At 37.8% G+C, this 26,243-nt stretch overlaps 1 protein-coding gene across 3 annotated transcripts in view; it reads right to left on the bottom strand.

The window, feature by feature from the left end:
• Nucleotides 1–4,636: 4,636 nt before the first annotated feature.
• yps (ypsilon schachtel) overlaps nt 4,637–26,243 on the bottom strand; it is a 21,925-nt gene continuing 318 nt past the window's right edge. The window contains exons 1-6 of one of the 3 annotated variants that reach the window (XM_067132374.1): nt 26,222–26,243; nt 20,182–20,417; nt 18,599–18,857; nt 8,016–8,233; nt 7,711–7,755; nt 4,637–5,717 (exon numbers count right to left, since the gene is read on the bottom strand). The exon at nt 26,222–26,243 is cut by the window's right edge and continues 192 nt beyond it. In XM_067132374.1, coding sequence (XP_066988475.1) covers nt 5,628–5,717; nt 7,711–7,755; nt 8,016–8,233; nt 18,599–18,857; nt 20,182–20,417; nt 26,222–26,243 — 870 coding nt within the window. In that variant the 3' untranslated portion in view covers nt 4,637–5,627. Of the gene's footprint in view, nt 5,718–5,982; nt 6,187–7,710; nt 7,756–8,015; nt 8,234–18,598; nt 18,858–20,181; nt 20,418–26,221 lie in introns of all 3 variants that reach the window. The other 2 variants (XM_067132373.1, XM_067132375.1) reach the window with 2 other exon arrangements.

Raw genomic sequence — 26,243 nt, 5'->3', positions numbered from 1 at the left:
CTAAAGTAACCTCTTTCGTGAGGTAGAGAGCTGGATCCCATTTACTCTACATGTATTCCATTAACTGACTTCTGCAAATGTCTGCATGTGGATACTGTCATATCCAGAGCAAAGCCATCAACACGTAAAGATCATTCAGGTAGTGGACCCCACCACTAGTTGACACTCAGTATGCTGGTTAGTGGGACCCCTCCTTCCTGCATATACAATTTTGATACTCTTATTATAATCTCTTATGCATTCAAGATAAACACGATTTTATGAATCTTTAATTTTTCTACTCTGATACCTACTTCTGGAGTGACTGATAATGCCAAAATGCCAAGTAATATCACATACCTTCAAGGTCAGACTCAATTGGTCTGCCAGTGGTCGGGAAAGCCCTGCTGGACTTGATTGGTATAAGAGGACTGTTTTTGCAGACACCCAAAGGAGGAGAAAATTAAAACCAGTCCCGTGATAATTATTTTCTCCTTGACTTTGTGGACAGCTTGTGAGAGCAACTGGTTTGTGACTAGTTATTCGAAATTAACCTTAAGTTTTAGTTGACTCTTCAGATGGGGCAGCCAAGTCAAAGAGTTTGAATGCAAGATGCATCAACTCCAGACTATAAAGCCAAGCACTGGGGCACTTTTAACAGTGAAGACAGTCAACCAAGGGAGCTGGGAGTTTAGACTACAAGATACCCTCAGAAAATAATTGAGGTGAAATACAAGGCTCTACAAGATAGACCCAGAAAATATTTATGAAATACAAGGGTCTAAAGGTGAAACTATTGGAAAACTAAATAGTTGCACCTAGAAGTAATAGTTGAGAGACTAAATATCACACTGGAGGAAAAGGAAATGGCTAAAATGTGGGTGCAGCTAGAGGCTGATGGGATGCCTACTGTGCACCGTGAGGTTCACTGATGGTGCTTGCTAACCCGTTTGGGGAGATTTAAGTCTGAGCGAAAGCATCTTTTAGTTACCTTTGCGTGAATTCGGCATTGCATAGCTACTTGTTCTTGCTCAGATTCATGAGCAAATTGGCACTGTTGTCTGGAACCTGTGGGGTGTCATTTTTACACCTGGATACTTAAGGGGTGTTCTCCAAGTTTTAAACTTCACTTGGTCTCGGTATTAAACTTCCATGAGGCAGCATCATCAGCGGACTAAGCATCTGAAGAGGCAAAGATAAAAAAAACAGCAAGAACGCTCGATTTAAATCTTCTGCATAACAAAAACAGATAAAAACCAGGGGTTTATTTGTACCCATGAGGTTATGTTTCACACTTCCAGTGCAAACACATTCACCACATGCTCACTCCAGGATTGTTCAAACGTAAATCCAGTCCTAGGAGGCGGGAGAAGACAATCATATTCCTGCTGAAATAGGATTTAGCGTAAAGGTTTGCCTTCTTTCATGGCTACCCGAACAAAAGCAGTCCCTTGCACATCATATCCTTGCTATCATGTACTTTAGCTGGATTCAAGGCGAGACAATAATACAGCTTAGAATGTAGCTTGAGAAAAAAGCACAATGGCACCGATAGTTTACCGGATGACAGAAAGACCACGGTAAATCTTCAAGAATCCTCAAAATATTGAAGTATCTGAGTGCCCAACTTTTCAAGAGGTTACCTTGGAAAACAAGGCCAACTTGGTTTTGTTGCACACCTTACCAGGCTATTCCCACCTTCAATAGACAAATGACTTATGAAATTTAGGCTATCAAACCTAGCACTGGGGCATTTGCAGCATTTAATTCAATGCTAGTTTCTTTGCCCCTCAAGAGCATATCAACCTTCCTCTTCATACAGTTAGTTAATCCCAAGGATCATGTTATTACTTTCTTCATAAGAGGCAACATACCAACCTATATGTGGCTTCGTCCACTATAAAAAACTGTTCCGACGTGATGATATACTAAATGTCAACTACAATATCACTTCTGAAAAAGCTTTACTTACCACTAGGTGTACCAATACTTTGTTAATAACCCTGACAGGCATTTATTGCGCCTATATTATAGTTTTGAAAATGCATGAAAATCTCCATCACTGACATGAGTTTGATCTAAGAATCTACAAAAAGTAAAACAAGTATCTACCAAGTCTTGAAAGTGTCAAGTAACTTAACAATCAGTATATAATGTGTATGAACAATAAACCTGCAGTTGTCATGATTACCACCAGAACTCTTATCCCATGTCACAATTTTGAAGTCTGCCTTATCAATGGTAGGGTTGTGGCCGTGTCAGAGAAATCGACAGTCCAGGGGAGAGGGGCACACCATGACGTTGAAATAGGTGTAACTTTCAATTTATTTCAATTTTATTAGGGAATAAAAACAAAAATTAAAATAAGGACATTAAAAACATAGGACATTAAAAATATGAAACATAAGCCAAGTGAGTGCTAAAATAACTAAACAAATATGGCAACCATGTTATCTACCAACAATCCTAGTAGAGTACAGACCGACTCCCAAATATCCCTACATATTCAACCCTCCCAAAAATGGAAGGGGCAACTACCCTAACAACGACTGCAGCCAAAAGTTGGTAAAAACCAGTTGAGAAAGTGTCACAGAAACTCTCCCCCTTATTGTTTTGGTGGGTGACAGCTGCCAGAGTTTGGCTCTGCTCCGTTCCCCCTAGATCCTAAAAGCCCATGCCTGGAAGTTGCTCTAGCCTTAACAGCTCAATGTCTAGGCTATTATCATAGGTCTATACATATCCTCGAAATCTGTGACAAACAATGTAGCCATTACATTTCAGATACTACCAATAGCCAAAATTTATCTTAGGTGAAAATGTGAAGCCCTGCAGTTGTAACACAAACAGAGATTGGAATGCATATTGGGAGTTCATTAAGCATTACTCCAAGTAGAGGGGGAAAAGTGTGTTCACATCCAAATTAATTCCTTTAACTGTTTTCACAAACCTTACCGGTTAAGAGCAAAATATGCATGTACTTAAACCTTGGGAACAAATTTTTGTAACGACAATGTGTATTCCTGTCATGGGATCCTTCAACTAAGCCATACAGTGAGAACATTTTCAAAAGGCTCTTCCAAAGGTTTTCTGGTAACATCAAAACTTACATTTTATGTAATTAAAAAAAAATTAAATTAAATAAAAAATTACTGGCTTTTTACTTTGGTGGTTTCCATACCTCGAAGTTTACTGATGGGTTAGGTTTCAATTATTCACCTGCACGAAGTGATTGGGCCATATGGGTTATAACTCGTAAATTGAACTATGGTCCTATCAAGACCGTAGAATTCACGGACACTGTTAAGTGAGAAGAATGCAATGACTTTTCCTGTCAGGCTCATTACTCAAAACTTTATCTTACTGATGATAGGTTTAGGATTTTAGCCATTAATCATAAATGGGTTCTTGTGGCGTTATTGGCATCGATAGCGACTGACAGATAAAAGCTGCAGCTTTGGCCGACAATTTTCTACATTCCATGGAATGATCTAAGTATGGAGTTCCACTGTTTCGCATAATGTAAGCACACGACCAGTCTTAAGAGTTAGAATATAATGGTCTGTACACTATTTAAAAATAATAATGTACACAGTATGATATGAAACAATAGTTTTGAAAGGATTCAAAGGACCGACTGCATACTTGCCCGTTTTTAGACATTCAGTTCTATGAAAATCTCACGAGCAGAAGTTATTCCATAACAGAACACTGAATTCCATGCTAGTTTTGGAACCACCACTGACAATTGCTGAGTGGAACATCACTTGATTTTTTTATCCTATCTTTTGAAGGATGTTAAGCTTATACAACCAAAATAACTGTGAATATACTTTCAACATTCAAGGCAGTGGCAGTTCCTAGAATGGTGGTTTAACTTGATTCAAGATTACCATAGTTTATCGGGTGACTGAAATTGACTTGATGATCATGTCTCAAACATGAAAACACTTCCCAAACTCATCTGACAAACCAGTTGAAGCTTTCAGTTGTGGACCAAATTCTAGACCCTTATTATGAACTGGGTAGTTAGTATATTTTGACTGATCTAGTCTATAGGACATCCATAACATGGCCTTGCTCTGATCCTCTGGATGCAGTTTTGAATCCTGCTATAAGACATCAGAATTACTTCATATTCTTTTGGATCTACGACTTTTTAGTGTCAAGCATTTCCAAAGTGTTCAGAATTCTAGAAAAGGGAATTGTAGTTACAGCAACTACAACCAGGTTGGCTCTGTAAAGCAACAATAGTGGTACCAAATTTCAGAGAGTTTCAGGCATTCTTTACCTTTTTCATACAACATTTGGCTTAACTTTCTAAAATAGAAAAATCAAGCCTAGGATGGGACTACTTCCGAATCGCTTAATTATGCTAAATTTAAACTATGGGGTATGTGTTGACAATTCTTCAAGTGCACATCCACATTCTTAATGACTGACAGACTTAGATTTCAAGCCCCCTTTCAACATTCCTTACAAGTTATCTTAGCCCTGACATGCTGCTTTCTTTCAATATGCAACAATACTTAACTTGAGTAGCTGAAATTAAGAAATGCTGAAGGCTATTACTTAGATTTGCACTTTCCACTGACTAGATAAGAACAGCAATAATCTCCCACTTAAGGAGCTTCAAAGGATCCCAGTAAAAACAGAAATGTACATTTTTATGGATTTTATTGCAATGCACATGTCTGTGGCACAATTATTTCCTACAAAAATTTTATGTAGAAAAATGTCAAAATAGGTAATCAAAAAACTGGCCAATCAAATAATCAATTCACTTTAGTATTGCCTATAACCATGCTACATACAGCATGTCCCTTTCAAATAAAAATTTACTAAATTTCCATTCATAACCTAAAAAGTTAACCAGAGGCACCCACATCATTACATTCTCAACTTGTGAATGGCAATGTAACCAACTGCAACGTCTAGGTTAGAACGAATGCAGCAACTTCTAGCTGGATATGTGGGCCTAACAGGGTAATGATCATGTGCACTAGGTTTAGTTGTGATTTTACACTTTTTTTGGTGGAAACAGACCAGCAACAAACACACCTCAGCACCACGGACTTAAATCCTAAAGTTCAGATATAAATGCTGTCAGTATTTTTTTTTTTTATGGTTTTATTATTTTACCACCCATTGTGATTTGTTTAATCTTTATTTAATCTGTTATGTATGAACTGTGCTTTCCCACCCTAAATGTACATTTGTTTCATGGTGTGTTCAGGTGTTGCGCGACAAAGAAAGGGCCATTTAGACTCCAACCCTTGACCGTGGGTTCGTCTTTACAAATTGCGTGACCTCTTTGTTACCGGACCCGGAGAGAGGACACATTAACTTCCTTCTGAAGGTGGTCAGAGCCGACTTTCTGGTAACCGGGAGCAACAGCTGGTTTTTGTAAGCTTATGCTCTTGCATTACTGTCCCTTTCATTTGTCGGTGGTTTGTTTGTCACTGGAAGTTCCGGGTGGTGGACAGAGCTCCTGCTGGGCTTCCGATGGGCTGGGAGGGGGTATGACAGCAGCAGCAGCAGCCCTATCCACCCTTAAATTAAGAACACTGTTCAGGTTATTTTATCTGGATAACCTAAATAGTGGCCTCGTTAGCTTTGGTGGCTTGATTGCAGGGGAGGATGAGGATAGCTTATGCTGAACTTTCAGCAGTTGTGTTCTCCACTGCCTGCTGGGCCTGACCAGAGCCAGCAGACTGTCCCTCCTGGGCTTGTCCATCACCCTGTAACAGCATGGAGTGTAAGCAAATGGAAATTAGAAAACTACACTAAAACTAAGGTAAACCCTTAAACCATGCACCTGTTTTTAGGAATTAAAAAGTGTCAATCTTAGTACTTAAAAAAGTAACACTAATTCAGTTTCCAGCATCTTTCAGTGAACAGCTTACATCCAAGGACTTCTGGCTAAGGTTATGTAAAAACAGCCATCTATAGGGGTGAGGAAAAAAAGAAGCTAGCTTATCACAGCTGCAAATACTCCATGCTTACCAAATACTTGGTCTGAGCTTCATGCTGCTCTTCACAAGCTTCGTTAGGCTCTTCATGAGCTTCATGCTGCTCTTCACGAGCTTCATGCTGCTCTTCATGAGCTTCACTAGGCTCTTCATGAGCTTCAATAGGCTCTTCATGAGCTTCAAGCTGCTGCTCTTTAATCTCAATTTTCATCTTAGTCTCCACATCCTCAGTACCAAGCTGAAAGCACACAAAAAGCAAAGCCTGCCAATGTCAGTAACACTAACAATTAAGCCAATCATGAAAGTGACATCAAATGAAAGCAATACTCTCCATGCAACAACACAATGCTGTGACAAATCACAAAGCCATACCACATGCAACATTGCGTATCGCTAATAGCATAAGCACAGGCATTAGCAAATTTAATAACTATGGCAAAAATAAAGGGATGTAAAAAAAAAAAAAACTTTCAAAATAAAGTTCTTTGCAGGATATCTTGCATTTTATAACTACCATACCACCAAATAAAAAAAATGAAGCTTAAAAAGCAGACATTGCATCAACCAGGGATTCCCTATCTGAATCCTGTTTACTGACATTCAGGTATTATATAAAATACCTCAACTCCACTCTAATACCATATGCACTTTACATTTTTTTTTTTTAATCTTTCTTTACTGGTCTAGTCACCACTGGCCATACCATATCTAACAAGTTTAAGAATTCATAAAAACTTATCTGAATGGTGGCTACATACTACACCCCTTCTTTCAATCTAGCCTTATAAAACTGACAACCATTCAAACAGAATGGCTTAATACACTACATAGTAAAACATTAGAACCAAACTCCCCAACTAGTTGCTACCTACCCAAACCCCCCTATTTTCACAAAAATCTCATTACACAAAACGCAAAATTTTCACATTGTCTATGTACTTTGTCTATTCCTTTCTGGTCTAATCCCACTTATATGAACTTAACCTGTATCAATATTCACCTCTCAATTAACACAGCAAAACAAACCTAAATCCAACTGGTTATTCCAGTGACAAAGCTTTCACCATAAAGCAAACTGCAAATTCGCTAAGCATATAGCACTGTTAGGATTACCATACAAGTACTACTACTGCAAAGCACATCAAAGGCCAAATCAAGCTTTAAAAAAAAAAAAACAGAGTACAGTCTAGCTTTGGGCCACCTTACTTTTAGCCACAAAAGCAAAAAATCTAAAGTCCTCCTTACATGGGATGTAAGAAATTTTCTTTCAAAACCAACAACACACCCAATTAAATCCAATCCATCACATACACTTCCACCAGTAGTAAATACAAATGAATAAGATTATAAAACAGCATCATTCTAGCATACTTCTTCATTTTAGGATTACCTGAGGCTAATGACCCATTACCTCAACCTTCAGACACTAATTTGTAATTCTGTACTACAGTACTAGCATTTATCAATCATTGACAAGAAACCTGGTTGTGCAGCTATCAAAGGATATTTCTCCTGGCTTCCCAACCAGAGAAGTTAATTAAATTAAATCTGGAACACAAGTTTCATAATTATTAACAAAAAGCACATTTTGTGCACATTAATACACCAACACATGCAGACTTCAATTATGGGCATTACTGTACGGACAAGCAAAACATTCAAAAATGCATTGGCATTGAAGACTGCTAGACCCCCCAGCCATGGCCAGCCATGCACAACCTGGCAGCCCAGCTGTAAGGGAAAGGTGGAAGGATCAACTTGCCTTCTGGCCTTCAGCTGCTGCTACCTGTGTCTGCGTTTCCGACGTCTGTAAGGCAAACATGCAGTATGAGGACATGCTTTAGTCTAGGGAAAGGAAGGACTCCAGATATTACATGCTTGTGTTATTTTCTACATAATCTACACAGTGTGGATAGTGCATCTACTTCTGCCAGAAGAAAGGAAAGAGGTCGCTTCCATTCTCTATATTAGGACCCAAAACAGATTGCGCCCCTAAAATGTGCTGAAACGCTCTCTCCTGATCTCCTAAATTACCTCACCAAAATGCTACCAGGAGCCTTCACTTACTTTTGTTTCTGGTCCACTACCTATTCTGCCACGGCCACGACCACGTCCACCACGGCGGAACCTGCGGCGTGAACCTTCAGAAGGTCCTCCCATCATGCCATCAGGTTGGGGACGTGAACCAGCATAATATCTGCGGAAATATCCACGAGGGCCACGGCCTCCACGGCCCCTTCCGCGGCCACGGCCTCTTCCTCTTCCCCTCATTGACATTCCATCTCCTGCAAGATTTTCAAAAACAAAAAAATTACCTTTGATTAATTTTTACCATGATGGTTGTAACAGTAGACAAAAAAACAATTAAATAAAATAAATAACACCTAAAGTATTGGCTTTATTACAAACCCATTACCAAATTTACCTCTAACAAAATTAACCTAGGCCGTTGCAAGCACTTGTAAACTATCAAGAGAATTTGACAAAATACTATCAACATAATTGTTGTGTTCCTGACTTGAGAGCAGATTTTGATACACTTCTTTCCAATGAACACATGATTTTCGGGCCTACAATTATAACACTAATTTAGGAACATAGTTCATGTCATGCTTTTGACAAAACCAAAAATATACATCACGTAACAAACAAACAGCAATAACATCCACAGTAGTTCAACCAGTTTAATCCTATTCACTGAATACTGTGTAGTTGGATTTTGTCAAGTCTCACCATGAGGGTGTGTGGTCAGTCACAGTCAATGCTGTACAGTAACTATATACTGTACGAGCATTATTCATTGTAAATTAACACCCAACCTTTAATGGATTATTCACTTATAAAATGAGATTCAAACTGACATGTACTCAATGAACTTGCCTTGCTACACCTTTGAAAATAAATGTCCTTATAGGGATTAGGAACACATTTAAATCCTTGCAGATGAGCAGGACATCAAACCTTTTGGCAATGACTACAAATTTAAAAACAAATAAGTAGCACATCAAAGAACAACTGGCTTTCCAAAGCTTGACATAGCAAAGACAGCAGCACTAGCCTAGCTAGGCCACGTTTCTATGTACTTCATTACATTTTACTATCATGGTTTGTTAGAATTTACAAAATGATTCAGTCTTTGGCTGTCATCCTTTAAAGGTAAATAACAAAGGTGATTTGTTTAATGTTGGAATAGTCACCATTTCTATTACTGTAACCCCTAACCCACAACTCATTCACTTGCACCCCTATTTAAAGTGAAGTATATCTTAGTTTAACCAGACCACTGAGCTGATTTACAGCTCTCCTAGGGCTGGCCCGAAGGATTAGATTTATTTTACGTGGCTAAGAACCAACTGGTTACCTAGCAACGGGACCTACAGCTCATTGTGAAATCCGAACCACAACATGACGAGAAACAAATTTTTATCACCAGAAATAAATTCCTCTAATTCTTCACTGGCTGGTCAGAGTCAAACGCTGGGCCCACAGCGTGCTAGCAGAGAGCTCTACCCACCCCTCCAATGAAGAACTACCCTTATCTGAAAAGCACCTACTTCATCCAGGCAGCTTCTACCATGATTCTCCATCTAAATATCAGGCTGAGACTCGACAGCATATACAACTTGGCAGCATGACTATACAACAAGAACTTTTAAATCTGGCACTCTGTGGTCCAGAAACCCCTATGATCAGAACTTTTTTTTGCTTTATTTCAGCCGCCATTAGTTCTTGAGCAGTTACGAGGATGGTGCCACATGTAAAAGTTTTTGGATTTTTTTGGACTTTGGAACCAATGCATGCTCCATAAATACATACAGTTTATTTCCAACGAAAACACTGCGAAACTAAATTTACAGCATACAAAAGAATAATTTGCATATATACTCTTATCACGCAAGCATCAAAATTTTGTCCAAAAAGATTTCCTCATATACATGTATAGTATGTGAGGTATTTTTGGTAGATTACACTAGGCTAGGCTTTCTATGCCTGTCTCAGGTTTCAGTAGACACCACCAATAATTCATATTATATGAGTTAGCTTTTAACTAATAAATAGGCCTAGAAGCAAAAGTTCATTAGGTTAAATGCAAATCTTCATACATTAAATCAGGCTACCCAACCTTGTGACTTCGTCAAGAATTAACCCCTATTTCTTATAATTAACAACTTACTTCTGCATACAAGACATTGGCATATGCAGCAGCAAGTACTGACAAACAATCGAATCAAGAGTCTTTTGTCGATGTCAGTTACCATAACTAACACATGTCTATTATGGGTTACATTATAGCTGTGTACTTGTTAAAAACCTGCTCATTTTCAATGGGGACATCATTAAATAAATCTTTATTCATTCTTTATGCAATTGAGAGGAAAGTTATGAAAAGTATGCCACTAAACTTACGGTTGTACCTATGGCTGAAGAAACTAATCATGCACAGGCCACAAATTGTTTTGGAAGGGGCAAAAGTAACAGCCAATACTGGCAAAAACACACCTTTACTTTGATTTACTATATTTATAAACACAGTAAGTTGCATTTTCAAACTCATGCTTCGATAAAAAAAAAAATCTATGAAAAGTCTCTGAAATGTGGTTCATTTGGCAACTAATGGCTTCAATGTTACTGGTAAAATGCAATCAGGTGATGATTTTGAGAATGTGAACATTACCAGATTGCAAATGATGCCTGATTGCTTGAGTTTCATTCAGTAACTAATGGCTGTGATGATATTGGTAGAACACAATCAGCCAACACTTTTAGGAATGTAAACATTACCAGAATGCAAATGGCATCTGATCGCTTTGTTCATAAATTATATTACAATAATACATGGAATTACATGTGCACAGTACACAAAAAGTTACGTTAAAATTATCATTCTTAATACAACTATTAGGCTTTTGAAAATGGATATCTATCACCATAACCTGAGCCAATTTGCACATGCAGTGTGTTTGCAGGCTTAATAAAACAAGCAGCAGATTTTTAGGTTTCTGCTGAAAACGAAAGCCAGGAAAGTTTTAAAAGCTGGAAAACATGAAAGCTGCCAGATCAGGATTCAAACATGGCTTAAGCAATGATGTAGCTTCCAGAAGGTCTCTTAAGATAGAAAAAAAAAAAAACATTATAAAGAAATATGTTTCTCCTTTACATTTACACTTCATCAACAAAGTATGACATCTTACATCAAAATTCATATTAATCCTGAATTTTTCGTGTTTGGTACTTGAAAGGATGTTATAATGGCAATATACATTTTCAATCTACTATTTGAAGATTATTACAAAAAAAAAAAAAAAAAAAAAAAAAAAAAGTTTGTTGCTCTCGTCTTGAAAAACGAACAACAGGTTGCTCTTGATGCTTTAAAAGTTGCCCACCTCTGTAAGCATTTCCAAGGAGATGCTTATGGAGTAGACCAGAATTTTCATAAAGATCTGAACCTAACAAACAACAAAAATTACAAGCTCTGTTCTACTTTTGACAACATAGCAGTATGTGGATAAGCTGGCTAGACACTCTTTACAATGGGTGTTTTTTAAGGGCGATTCTGTCATTCAGCATTTTCTGTGGTCCAGCAGTGGCCTGGTCCCAAGGGTGTTGTGCTAGAGATCGGATTGTACCAAATTTGTTCAATTTACTGGGAAGGGACTTGCTTCAACAACTTTTAAGCAAACACACTATTGGTATGCCTCAGTAAGGTTTAAGGCCTACTAAACTTTTCGCATTCTTTCTCAAGAAAATCTACCTGGGAAACATCGTCATCTTAATGCTATATTAAATCAAGTGACTTTTTAGGTTGGAACATTCCTAGTTTTATTACTATCGGGAAATTTTTTAAATTATATTCAATGCTGAACAAGTATATTTTTCTGTGTGTGTGTGTGTGTCTTGTTCACTGTCATGAAGAGAATAGGATAGTAAAGCAGTGTTTGAGCTCTTGCATAATGCCCAGCAACCTTGCTGATCTTAGCCATTGCTGGGCCTCCAGGTAATCCAGGCAGTCTTAACTTGACTCCCTCCAAGGTGAAAAGAAAACTTGGACAGGGTCTGCAGGTTCAAGTCAGCACTACTTTATGGCAATATACAACAATCACCTACACATCTGGTATCCCTGGAGAGGCTTATCCCTCCTGCATGAGGTAAGATTCCTTTCACATACACTTTCTCTACCTTCAGCAAAGGAATTATCCTCTCTACCATGTCATTCAGAGAAGAAGGTCGATCATCCTCTTATGTTTCTCCATTCTTGAACACCATCCCTCTGGTTAGGTTAGCCATTTCCAGGCCAAATTTAGGGAAGATTTGACACTACTCAAAACCAAGGACCCCACCTTCAAGCAATATCCACCTACATGACCTTCAAACATAAAACCGAATTAGCTGCCATCTTCAGAGTGGGTATGTGTGAATGCCAATCCACTTTCTCAGTTATACCTTAGATGCAACTCCTCTTTCTTTGGGCCCTGCAGTAACAGGCAGATTGGGCAAAAGCAGTGGTATGGTAAGAATTAACCCTACTATTGTCTACCAAACATATGACCACTAGGGTGGAGTGAATAAAGAACTCTCGAACTCTCATGTTGACAAATGTCCCAAGTGAGATTTTTCAGTTTAAACTGAAATTAAAAATGCATTTGACTTGGTATTTTCATTAGAAGTCTAATTTTTTCATGAAAACAGATTTGGCATTATTTTTTACCTTCCCTGCCAAACCTCAGTTTCTGCAACATATGGTTGTCATAGGGCAACTGGAAGTTAAGCAGTCACTTAACTGGCTTGACCTTAAATACACTACCTACTTGATCTTTTGCGCTGAAGCTCCCATTGTGACAGGACAGTATAGAAGGCTACAGTGGAAACTAACCAACAAGTCCCCAGTAAAATCATGAACAGGAATAATGTAGAGGGAAAATTAAATGGTTAAACAGATATGCCTTTTCTACCTGGCCTCACCCTAACAATCTTAAGTGTGTCGGAGAGAGAGTTGTAACTAACTTGTCACATTTAAAATTCATTTAAGGGCAAGATAAGTACCCTGCAATACAAATACTATCCTCTTTACTAACTCATCCTCTAAAGGATTTTTTTCTTCAAAATAGATCAAATGCAGTCCACTGCATAGCAACTGACAAATATGCATCTAAAATTGCATATGGAATGCCACACTTCATGTCAAACATATTTCAATGGGACCTTACAGTTCAACAATTCAAGGTTTGAACTTCTTCCTTGTCCTACATCCTAAACAGATTTAGACACAAGATGTTATGGACAAATAAGGATTTTATACAAGCAAAGTTACCAAACTCTGTGTTATGGGATTATGCCATCCTACCATCCCTGCCTTCATGAAATTTCCAGTAGATATAAAATTTAGGCCAAAGGCCAAGCGCTGGGACCTGAGGTCATTCAGCGCCGAAACAAATTGACAGTAAAAAGGTTTGAAAAATTATTTTGACCGAGTGTGAGTTCACGATAATTCGATTTTGCGATGGGGTTAGCAATTATGACCGATAAGACAATACTGTACTAAGAACATATTTTTAAATTTTGTGTGGGCACAGGCAGCAGCATACAATCAGGCAGCGAGACACTAAATTACAATAGACCAACTTATTTTCCTCAGTCTCTTTGTCAAATTGAATATAGAATTCTGGCCAAAAAAAGTGGTCTATTGTAATTTGGTGTCTCACTGCCTGTTTGTACACTGATGACTGCCCCTGCAAAAAAATTTAAAAATGTTTTCTAAATACTGTTGTATCGGTATTAGCCTCAAACAAGTAAAAGAGAATGATAAAAGTATTGTTAGGAACGTTATGCTCTTGCGTAAATGCGTGCAGCCATAAACTGAACAAGAAACTGGTTTTGCTAATAACCGAATCGGATAACAGCCGTTTCGCTTTTATTTCAACAAACGTACGGTAGTAAACAATTACTGTAGTTATGTTACAAATGACGTTAAGTAGAATAGGACATACATTTTTACATTACACCCTTATTTGCTATGGACAAAAGATTGGCAAGGAAATATACTGACAAACTTAAGCAGCAAGTTGTAGCTAAAGCTGAGAAAATGTTCAAGCTGCTAATGACTATAAATCATCGTGCATCAGCAACATTGATGAAACTCAACTGTAAATAAAATTGGAGAGAAAAGCATTTTACCCAAAACTACTGGGCATCAAAGAACACATACCACTGCTGTTTTCACAATAATAAAAGATAGATACCCAAAGCTCATATGATGTTATGAAGTGAAAATAGTGAATGGAACCTTTATATATTTTTTTCCACAAGACAGACATGACCCCCTCCCCCGGCCAATGTCAACTATTAACATATAAAATAGCTAAATTAACTTCACAATGAGACGTACTTGTTATATTTTGACAAAAACGCTTTGTATAACGAAAAATAACATTGTACCTAGAGATTTATGTTAATTAGAAGCAAGAAATGCTCTGAACTGAGTTAAATACAGCAAAATAAAGTTACCCCTCTAATTTATTTCCAAAACCAAAACATTTATCGCTATGATAGCAAGCAATTTATAATAAAAAGAGGAGTATGAGAATACATGCAATATTGGATACAGTGAAGTAAAGCATAACTTTTAAAAGATCCATGGAAACGATGCATATTCGTTATGTTGATGTTTGTATAATAAGATATTAATAAGTGAATACAGAGTACATTACAAAGTACGGTAGGCTACCGTATATGTAAACGATATACCATAGTGTAGGATAAGCTAATTCGTTCGTTAATTTCTCTTTGTATTGAATTATCTAGTCAAATCTGCATGAACCTCCAGAATTAGCTGATATTAATAATTACTATACTATATATGTATAGAGTATACTTTACAGTGTAGGCTAGGCTATATTCGAGATGCGTTTTTTTCAACAACCGATGAGCTTTTTGGAACCAAACCCCATCACAAGTAGGATAATGCCCATAACAGGAGGGAAAACCTAGCAGTTGCACTATGAATCAACTGTTGGACGAGGGTAGAAATTAAGATTGTAGATAGATATGAACAGAGGTACAGTATAAGGAAATTATAGGGGGTTGCTGCCAAGGGCCAAAGGGATGATGCAAAGAACCTTAAGTACAACAGGCAGTCCCCGGTTATCAGCGGCCTCGATTATTGGCGATCAGGTTCTACGGCACTTGTTTAGTGACGACAATCACTGGATTTTTTACAATGATCTCCAGTTATTGGCACAGATAACTGGGGATCGGCGCTATTATCGTCGATTTTCCCTTATCACGCTGTCAGGAACAGAACCCTCCCCGACAAAAGGGAACTGCTTGTAATGCCTACAGCGCACTGCACGAGGCGCACTGACAGCACTACCTCCCATGGGATAAATTTCCAATAGGCACAATGGTCAAATGGAATGATTGTGTCCTTTTCCGACAATGATGTCACCTGGATGGACAAATTATGTCCACGGAGTGGGACACCAAATCATTCAGAGCTACAGTACAAGTCTACATGAATCAAATATGCACCCTACATTAATGAATAATTTTATGTTATCAGGCGTCGTGTCTTCTTTGGTTATTGACACAGATGTTAAGGGGGCCGGCCGGCTACAATATATGGAGGTATAGGACGAAAACTGCAAAATCCTGGAAAAAATATATGCACTTTGTATGGCAATGGAGAATGTGCCTACGAAATATTTTGCCAAAATTCCTTTTAGTTTCGTAGTTACAGGGTATTTAGTAAAAGTAACTCAGTGAGCCAAAAACATCGATCCCTACAAAAAAAATGTAGTATGTCTTCTGTTATCGTACATTTTTATAATTATTACATTTTATATCAAACAAATTGTGAGCAATGGCATCTCTCACAACTCCACGCATCATAACAGAGTCACAGCAGCTACCTTCCTCAGTGTGATCAGAAGAGTTATAAGGGGTGCACGTCATTTTTTCACCTCTGTCATTCGATCACTTTTACGTCTGTTTTTCTTTCTTTTGGCAAAAATTCATCATGCCAAAGAGGAAAAGACAAGCAAAACATCTTTTATCCCTACAAGAGAAGAAGATTAGCTCCAAGAAGAGTTCAAGAACTGATAATATTAGTGGAATTAGTGAAAGAGAGAGTGGAGTACTATTGCGGAGGGAGGGTCGGCTCGCTCGCCTCGGTGCCAGGCTACGCCTGACCTTGAACTCACTCCCTTCTACATCCACTGCTGGTGCTTTCACATACAAGACTCGTATTGGTATACGCACGTCATTGCTGGAAAGCGAAGGAAGTAGCAACAATAGCGAAGATATTGATGAGGAAGATAATGAACTCGTTCTCATAAGTAGAAAAAGATTGCGAGAGATTTGTGCTAAAAGATTGCCTGGGTGCACATGTACAAAAAATTATATAGTGCAATATGAAAACGATGGTTTTGAAACAATTAAAATAAAACCTGGCCACAGTGAGTAGCTTGGGCAGCTATGACACCCTCTCGTAAGAGAATAATACCCTGCAGCAGGAAAAGGCAGGGGGGGGGACCAGGAGCCTAAAGAAGCAAGATTTTTAGCAAATGGATCTTTAATTATGATTAAATTATGATAACATAGTTTTGGTTTATTAATACCCATAAATGATTATAACATTCACAATTGTCATGATTTATTAACATTGTCTTTGTAGAAATACAAAGAACAACTTTGAACGCCCGTATCTCAAAACTATACTTTTTGACCTTCAAAATCTATCTCCTCCCTCAGTTTTAAAGCTATAGCATTGAAATTTGGTACATAGCTTCGTAAGACGTTCTAGAACAATAAAATGAAGCCCTTTTTAAAATTTATCATAATTTTTTTTTTATGTGATTGTTTGCATGATTTTTCAAGGTTTTTTTTTTACCCAAACTAAAAAATTCATATCTAGCAAAAAATTACTTTTATAAAAAAAAACTTCATTTTATTGGAGGTCTACATCAGGTCTATATATGGTAGTAATCTCAGGTCTTAATATTAAGTATCCAGGGAGATAGACAGATTTTGAAAAATGGTTATTTTCGGGATAAATCGCGCTGGCGTCACAAAACCAAAGGTCAGAGGCAAAAATCATATGCGGTTTGGAGATGTCCTAAGCCCCCCTACTATTAAGTGGTATGAATGTTAAAGTCCTGCCCTTAAAAAACGGTAGTGGCCGGCCGCCTTAAAGGACTACATACTGTAGCATATTTATAATTAACACTTGTAGGAAATAAAATTATTTCTTATGTAAAACTCCAGCTTCTAAAATATATTCAAAAATGCCACTAGCATCATACATTACATCCTCTCAAAGGATCTTGGCAAGGATGTACCAGCCATCCCCACCCCGAGGTTCAGAGGTATCGAACTCTTAAATCCCCAAGACTGGGGCATTCCACCAACAAATGCTTTACAGTCAAGGGGCAAGGCCTGCCCATCATTAAAAACCCTAACGTGTTAAACAAGTATGGCCAATGCAAGGCGACAGAGGGCCGTTTCCCATCTTCAGAGCATAACGTTATACTTCCGAGGAGATATAACACTTTTGATCTCTCATCTTATTCTGGTCTACAGAGTCCAAACGCTATTGCCAAATATCACAAAGAGACCGCCTGATGTTCAGCCAGAAATCACTGTGTAATATTGAATATCTCCTCAGAAGTAGTTCTGCTGTGCAGCTGTTTTTGCCAATACATCAGCCTCTTCATTTCCAGGCATGCCAACATGTGCTGGAACCCAGCAAAATTCCACTAGTAAAACTTTTGCAATATAAAAATAAGTGATAGAATATGACTGGGGTTTTTTTATAACTATACAAAAGTTGCTGAAATGACAAGTGCATCTTCGTCACTGTACTTGAAAATTTCCACAACGTTGACAGAAATGTTCACTGCACTATCAAGAAGGCGATCTGCGACCTCATCTAATTCCCGGCCAGCATTTCCCCCCATTAAACATTTTAAAAGTGGAGAATGCAGAAAAAAAAATAAATAAATTAAGCTTACATTCCTGTTTCTTTTTTTGGGCCTACGGTACACTCTTACTAGCCTGTTCTTTTACTTCTACATTTCCTGCTATGCAGCCACAAAGTTTATGGTTCTAATCCTCGTAAGTAGTAGAGTAGATAATAGTTCATGTATCAGGCTGATGACAGCCAAAAAACATACTTTCACTACATATTTTTGTGGCATGAGAAAAGTACCTTGTTTCCTGGAACGAGGTTTGACCTCAAAGGTTCACTTATATTTTGACTAGCAAAACTTTGAAAAAAGTTTAATTATCATGATATGATAGTTATGTTTTGGTTGATTCACGCTGCACATTCGCCCGTCTCACTGCGTTAAATTACAGTGGCTACAGGATACAATTTTAAGATTAAATTCCATATACAAATACAAAAAATTATTCTACATACTGTATTGTTACCCCCTTGCAATTGTAACAGCCCATAAAAAAGGTACCCTATAGCCTCTAAGACTCATGGTACCTGGAAAGACTTAATACAGGGAAAGTCTTCAATACCTGATTACAAGGTAAATGTACATCATATGAAATGCAAAGGGCAAGACCAGCAACTGATAGCTGGGCTAGACAAATCAAACATTTTTAAAGACCAATGCAGGCCAGTTAATCGAAGTAATTGCACTTACCGTCAATGACTTCCTCTCCATAGTTCATATATCCTGCTTGATCATAGCCACCTCTTCCACCGCGGCCACGACCACGTCCAAAGAAGCGGCCACGATAGAATCTTCTTGGACCACGGCCACGGAATCCCCCTCTTCCGCGGCCCCTCATGGGTGGTGCCATTACGCCTTCTCCTTCACCCTCTCCTTCCTCTCCTGGTGCAGCACGGCGATAATACCGACGGCGGTAGCCACGGCGGCGATCAGCAGCATAAGGGGAACCCTACATGAAATCAAATGATACTTACATTATTTAGATGACCATATTGTTTAGAAGCAAAAACATGGTACATTAGGCAGTAAAAAAAAAAAAGGCCAAGGAAACCCATTAAAAAGGCAGTAAGAAAAATAAATCAATGAAATCATCAACATACAGGGAAATTGTAACTATTAAAGCTAGCATAGTGGCTAAAAAATTGAAAAGGGAAATTTAAAATTTAAATGCCGTAGATCTAAATTCATCTCTTTCACCATGGTCTCCCATGCCTTCCTAGAGGTCTTCATCTTGCAGCTTCCAAAAATGCCTTTTTATGTTCCTTCTTCCTTACATAGCAAGTACTGTATATGAAACTTAATAAAAGGGGCTATAGTATCAAAACAGCTTTCTATACTTCTATTGAAGTTAGCACTGGACGAGGCAGAGAAAATGTTAAAATCAATAATGTTTAGTTTGTCAATATGGCAGAGAATGGAGGCGATCAAAGTAGTTAAATTTGTTGTCCTGCCGTATAAATCTATGGACTTAGGCTGAAAGTACCAGAGCATACGGAAAGGACATTGGCAATTTTATCAAAATAATGAGAGACTAATGTAAAAGACTCAGCCCTCACTACTTTGCTATACATAGTAAAATGGGAGAAGTTACAAGGGAGGGCATAAAAGAAACCCTAAGAAATTCTAAACTTTCCATAGACAACGCAGTTATCTTGAACAGAGTCTGACAAGAGACATTTTTGCTTGCTACACTTGGCTGGTTACTAATGAAACCTTGCCATTTCTAGCAATACTACTACTTGTTTGCTACCGTTTTCTAGGAGTTTCATCTTGGATACAATTAAAATGTGGTCATTCCTGCTTTCTGCAGAAGCTCCCTAATTCAGGTGTATCTTATTTTTTATTTGCTTTTTTACTTATTTACCACTTTTTCCTCTAACTTCTCTCGGCAGTCTGATTTTCCTTAAGAGCCCTCTTGATTTTATAGTCTTAACTCTGCCAATAATGCTTTTCAGCTGAAGTTTAAAACTGGCAATTGCTGTCTCAAAAATACCATACTACTCTAGCCTGTTGGTAAATTACCTAAAAATTATCTACTTTGAACAACTGCCATCACTGGTAATAGCAATTCACCAGGAAATTTACAACCATTACTTTATCCACAGACGAGTCGCACACCAAGTCTACTTTTATGCCTTAGTGCAAAACTGACACCAACACCACTAAGCCAGTACTATATACAATCCCTAGTTTCCTATTCTGGCTGTCATTTACTAAACTAAACTTGTCACACCAAGTCTTATTCACCCACTAGTAAGAGAAAATCTACAAACCTTAACTGCTTCACCACCAGGGCCTGTGACGTTGGCAGCTTCATTGCCCTTCTCCCCAACAACAACATCAAATTCGACGTCTTCGCCATCGCCAACACTTCTCACATACTTCCTTGGGTTGTTTTTAGTGATGGCGCTCTGGTGGACGAATACGTCCTCTTTAGTATCATGACGATTTATGAACCCATATCCAGACTTCACGTTGAACCATTTTACTGTGCCGGTTACCTTGGTGGCTGAAAATAACAAATATCGTGAGTTTTCATCGAGCATAAGACATAACTTGGGAAGTCAATTCAAAGATATACAGTATATCTAAAAATTTTACATACAGGAACCCAACATTGTGTTTAATTTCTCCAATTAAGCTTTTATAACAAAAATTACACCTCAAATTTTGTACAGTAATTAGGATTTAAAACTTCTGAAAAATAAAACCTACTCCAGTAGGTATTCAATTCTAACGTAAAAGGGTACATATTCTGGATACCTTCCGAGCCAAATATGCTATGGAAATGAACATAACGCTTTCTAATTTTAAAGAACTGCGTACCTCATAAGATGATTTTGTAAAAAATACTTACAAAATTATTTTCTTAAACGTTATACTTTAAAATAAAATTTGTTCATTTTCCTCAGATTGAAATGTCAATATACACTGTAACCACAAATAAACCAAAAATGTTGTTGAACATAAAACACTAGTAAACCAACAACACAAATGACTGGTATACAGTAATCTGAAAAATAGCCAATGAAAGTTTAAACCTATTTACTTGAAATGACTTATGGGGTGTGCGCGTACACAAACACACACTAAATACTCTACCTCCTATTATGGTTCTGTTTGCTATTCCAGACTTACAGCACTTTTAAAATTAGGAAAAATAAAAATAAGCATACATCGATTCAACTCGTCCTAACACTGAATCGGCTGCATAAGACAACACTCCACAAGATACAAATACAATAACACCTTACTGTAAAGATTCTTCTCATAACTTGAAAAGCAATAACACTATAGAACAACAGAAAAGAAAGGATGTTCGCACTAATGGTATCCAAGTAGGTTACTGCATAGCCTATTTTAATGGGCCTTGGGTCCTATGATACTGCACATACCTAGTTCACCCGAAATTTTTTTTTTTTTCTCCTTTCAGCCTTACTGTAATATGTATACATTAAAAGCAATGAAAAAAACCTGGTCTAGTGAAAAACTCAAACCTTGTATTACTCAAGAACTGCATTCCTGAAGCTTACATAAACCAAACTACAGTACAGCAGCACCTTTAATCACTTGAAGGTCTGGCTTTCTATTAAAACAAAATGTTATATTGTAATATGATTGTACTTGAACATTTTCTAGACCTCTGAAAGCTGGCACCAATTCCACTGTTCCTAACCTAAATTGACATGCACTTTACACCTGCCATTCAATGCAAGGGATAAAGATTTTCCACATCTGAAATGGATGCATGCAAATATGATAATGTACAGTACTGATCAGTACTTTGGGATTTGGTTCCTGAACCCTTTGATAAATTCCTGCAATTACCATATAGTGAAAAGAGGGAATTGAAGTGGTTGGGGAGCAAGATGGAAGAATGGAAGTTAAAGGGTAAAAGAAGTAGATGCAACTAGGGGCAAAAGGAATGTTGCCAACCACCTTTGGTAATGCCTACAGTGGACCACATGAAGTGCACTGACTGCGCTAATTCCCTAAGGATATAGATTTCTGAACTCTCAACAGAAATTTGAAATTTACCCGTCACATAAGCCATACAGATGCCCTTAAACACCTTCAACACACACACCAAAATGGAAGAATGGTAGCAGATCCAGTGTTACTTTCACAATGACAAATGCATGGCATGTTAATAAAAGATAAGTAATGCTCACCCGTGCATTTTACCCAAGCCTTGCCTGTTCTGTATCGTGGGTCGAGTTATGGGTGATACGGTTTTAGCTTTGTCTAAAAATACTTTCATGCAATCAATTTTCTGATGCATCTAATATTTACGCTAGTCGCTAACCATTTATATTCACCTAATCTGATTGCAGGTTTTTATGGTTTTTCATGATGAATGTTGTGAAATTTAATTTCACTTTATTAAGAATAGGTCTAATACAATGCGTACAAATTCTTTGGCTGTTACAACTGTTCGAGGTTGCGCAAATGTTTAAAACTCATCTCTTTTTTAAGCAAAATTAAAATACAATTATTCCTGGGTTACTGAGGCAAATGTTTTTAAGGGTCTTGCAAGCTGTTAAATATAGTATGAATTCAACTGTACAGAGGAATATCAAGAAAAATGCACTATACACTTGGCCTCTGCTTGCTGATTCTATACAGTATAGGTCTACAACTGTGATGATTTTGGCATCTCTACATAAATTCTATTCAACAATTCATTGAAATCCTTGTGTACACACATGGTATGACTTACTAAAAACAAAAAATCTATACAACCCTTACACCCCTCAAAACAGGTCCTGACATTACTTGAACTTTTGAGCTATCATGTCTTAGTTGATATCCTGGGCAAATATTGAGAATTTTTCATAACGGGCCTTTACATACCAAATTCGTGAGCAAATTATTAGTGCAGTGAAAATCACTGAATTTTTGTATATGTATTCATTTCATGTTTCCTATGCTGACAATACCATATTGACAATCAACTGAATTCTTGTACATTTTCAAATTTGATTTTTTAATTACATGTAAATTATAGCATTTGTTAGTATTAATATGATTATCTGTTATTGCATTGTAAATGATTTTACTACAAACTTAGATAAATATTACAATCCTTCTATAATATAATAATGTGCATCAGTTGACATAGTACACTGGATAATTACCCAAGGTTCCAACCAGTAACACATGGCAGCCGGGTTCAATTAGTTTTTATTTCAGTCTGTGTAAGGTTTTTAATTATTTTTCTTTAAGCACCAAACCAAGTAATGTTGCAATATACCTTAAATAGACACTGCACCTACATATTATTTGGATGAAATTTTCATTAGATATTTCATGTGGTTTTACCAATATGCAGCACAAAACTTAGCTACTAACTTTGTATAAAAGCAGGGCGCACACAATTGAGAATGAGCATACTTATAAGTGAAATAAACTTTGCAGTAGTGTGATTTTTAAATATGAAATAAGGTTTGAAAAGTTTTGAACTACTTTGGCAATGAAGGTCTCTGGATGTGAGGGTACATCACACTTTGCAAAACCAGGGTATTTCAAAGTTTCATGATTTGATGCATTTAACAGTTTTCACCCAATATAGCTAGACTAACTTCAATGGAACATGCTGTGGGAACACACACTAAACATCAGTATGCTGGGAGAGGTAAAGAGGATAAATATATAACCAAGGTATAAAGGAAAGCAAAAATAGTTCCTCTAATATTTATGACATCAGGTGGAAACCTACCACCCTATTGTACTTAATGTTAGAATGCATTCCTGTATTTAACTTCCTACCACCCTATTGTACTAAATGTTAGAATGCATTCTATTATTTTCCACAACCAAACCCAGTTTTTCAAGGAGATTCCCTTAGCTTAGGATGCAAGGGGTGTTTTAAAGGTTAACCATGCGGTTAAGATCTTAAGGTTCCCTCATGTAAAGGCTTTTTTTTAATCCTTTTGAACTAATTCAACAAAATAAGCAAAGATCAGCTAGCCCTGAGGAATTTATGCTGCAATAATGTTGCCACTAATTTGAACAACCAAATCAACATTCACCAAAGAACCATTTACCCGAGGTAAGGGCCTAGACTTCAAAAAGGATAGATCCTAACCTAACTCATCCCAGGGTGCTGTGCCCTGCTCAGCAGCTTTGCCCTTGCGCATTACCCTACCACATGGTATAGCGGTGATGAACATCAGTGAAACAAAAAGCTGCTGAATGATAGAAAAACGGTTGTGAAGAAAATAGTAAGGGCTCCTAGAAATACTAGGATGTACAGCATGGGGAGTGTGGAAGAAAGAAAAAATGGTCTGCTTGTTAAGAGGAATGAGGATGGGAACAATAGATGAAAATATATACACATGTGGAAGAGAAACTGAGAGCATGCCCATTGTGTAGGGTGGCAGAAGCTCTTCCTCCTGAAAGGCAAAGAACAAGGAAGAAAAGCAAGTGCTGCTGTAGCCATACCAATTAGAAAAGACATGGTTTACACCTTGTTTACATGAACTTTTAAGTTGCAATGCATCACTAAGCTAACAATTCTTGCTGCATTTTAACTTTTTATCTATAAACAAATTTTTTTCTTTTGTAATAAGTAATCTCTCTGCATTTCCCCCTGGCCGCCTGTTACTTTCTGATGAACACCAGATTCTTAGCAAGGTTGAATTTCAAGTCAATGGCCTTGTTCCATGCAACCAGGGCTCACCTACTGAATACTAAAGGGAGAACAGAAAAGCATGCTACCTAAAATGTGCACAAGAGCTCAGCAACGTAGTGTAAGGAGCTCAGGAGATCCCAATGCAAAGGCAACGCATCCAAACTGGCCCCAAAACCAACACAGGCACTTTTGCAATCTGCAGTATTGTAATTCTATAGAGAAAGTCTGCAGGACAGTGCATTTAGTACCAATTGGGTCCTCACTGAGGAACCTCATGAAGCAAATTTCTGAAATTATCTCAAAACACTCCATTAAAATACACCCTCTCACCCGTTATGTTGATTGGAAAAAATTTTTAACTACAGTATATCAACGTGCAGAGCTCTTCCAACAAATTACCGAATAAAGCCTTGCTTTTTTTAAAATCGACAACATATCGGAGTCTAGTAAATTTTTTATTACCAATTCAGAAGTGCAACGCTAACAGATTTATTTGTTTACCATAATCTATCACACATCTGGCCCCAACAAAACCTAAGAACAGGACCACTAATTTAACATCAAGAGTTAACAAGACTTCTAATGTAAAACTGAAGACTACCATGGCCTTATTCGTGAGAGTTGCCAACCACAATATTTACCACCTTTCACTATTGTTTCTTTTCCTCTTTTGTTTGTTGTAAGATATTTACTGTCATGTTTATGTTTTGAAGTTCATCCCCAAGGGGCTGGAACTAAACATGACGCAAAATTTTGCACAAACTGGTAGTTATGAACCAGCAAAGCAAGGTAGGTGTCTTCAGTTTTACCATTTCCAGCACTCCAACCTTAGGTAAGTATAATCAATCTGATAATGATGCTCATAAACACTGGTTCTACCTTTGACTTGTGATTCTAGGTTAAGGCTAGTGTTTATTTACCTAGCCTACCGCACACTAGGCTACTACAACAGAAACTGGGGCAGTTTATGAAAACTGTAGTGGAAACACATTACTGGGAAAATAAAATTACAAGCGTAGAAAATCATCACATTCTCATTATTTTTGGGGCTTTGTGACCCTACCTTATAAGAATAGCTCTACACTGGTACCTAGTTAAAACTCAAGACAACAAACCCCTGCCTAAAATGAAACCAAAGACGAGGCTCTGACAACAGCCAGTCAACGAATCTGACCCAACACAGCTGAAAAAAGGCGTAGGACTCCGCCAATTATTTAAGACTTAGATCTTCACACCTCTGCTCATACTCGGTTCAAGATACGTCACATGTTACGGGATATGGACAAGCGTCCCATCCAGCGAGAAAACAGCGGCCAAGCGGCCTCATCCAAAGAGTTTGAATAGCCTAAGCAATGTTGCAACGTCTGCCGTTCGTAACGTCGTGCATTGGGTGATTGTCCTCTCGCGAACATCATCATCATCAGCTGACAAGATCCTGCTCCACCCACAACATTTAAAACGGAACTAAAAACTTCCTTCGGCACAAACTGACACACAGGCGATGTTGACTAAAACGCAATCCTACCAGACTCTTACTTTCTAAGCAGCTCTGAAGAGCTTTAAATTTCAAGTTAAGAATACCACCACGTGCTTCTCACGCTAGCATGGCCGCCTACCGGTAGGTCCTCCCAAACCTTAATTTCCAATTTCAACTTTAATCGAGACAAAGGGACTCTCACCAAGGACTTCCTTTTCTTTGGC

The sequence above is a fragment of the Macrobrachium rosenbergii genome, chromosome 31, assembly GCF_040412425.1.
Source record: "Macrobrachium rosenbergii isolate ZJJX-2024 chromosome 31, ASM4041242v1, whole genome shotgun sequence".
In the NCBI taxonomy this organism is placed as follows: Eukaryota; Metazoa; Arthropoda; class Malacostraca; order Decapoda; family Palaemonidae; genus Macrobrachium; species Macrobrachium rosenbergii.
This window is presented reverse-complemented; position numbering and strand designations above follow the sequence as displayed.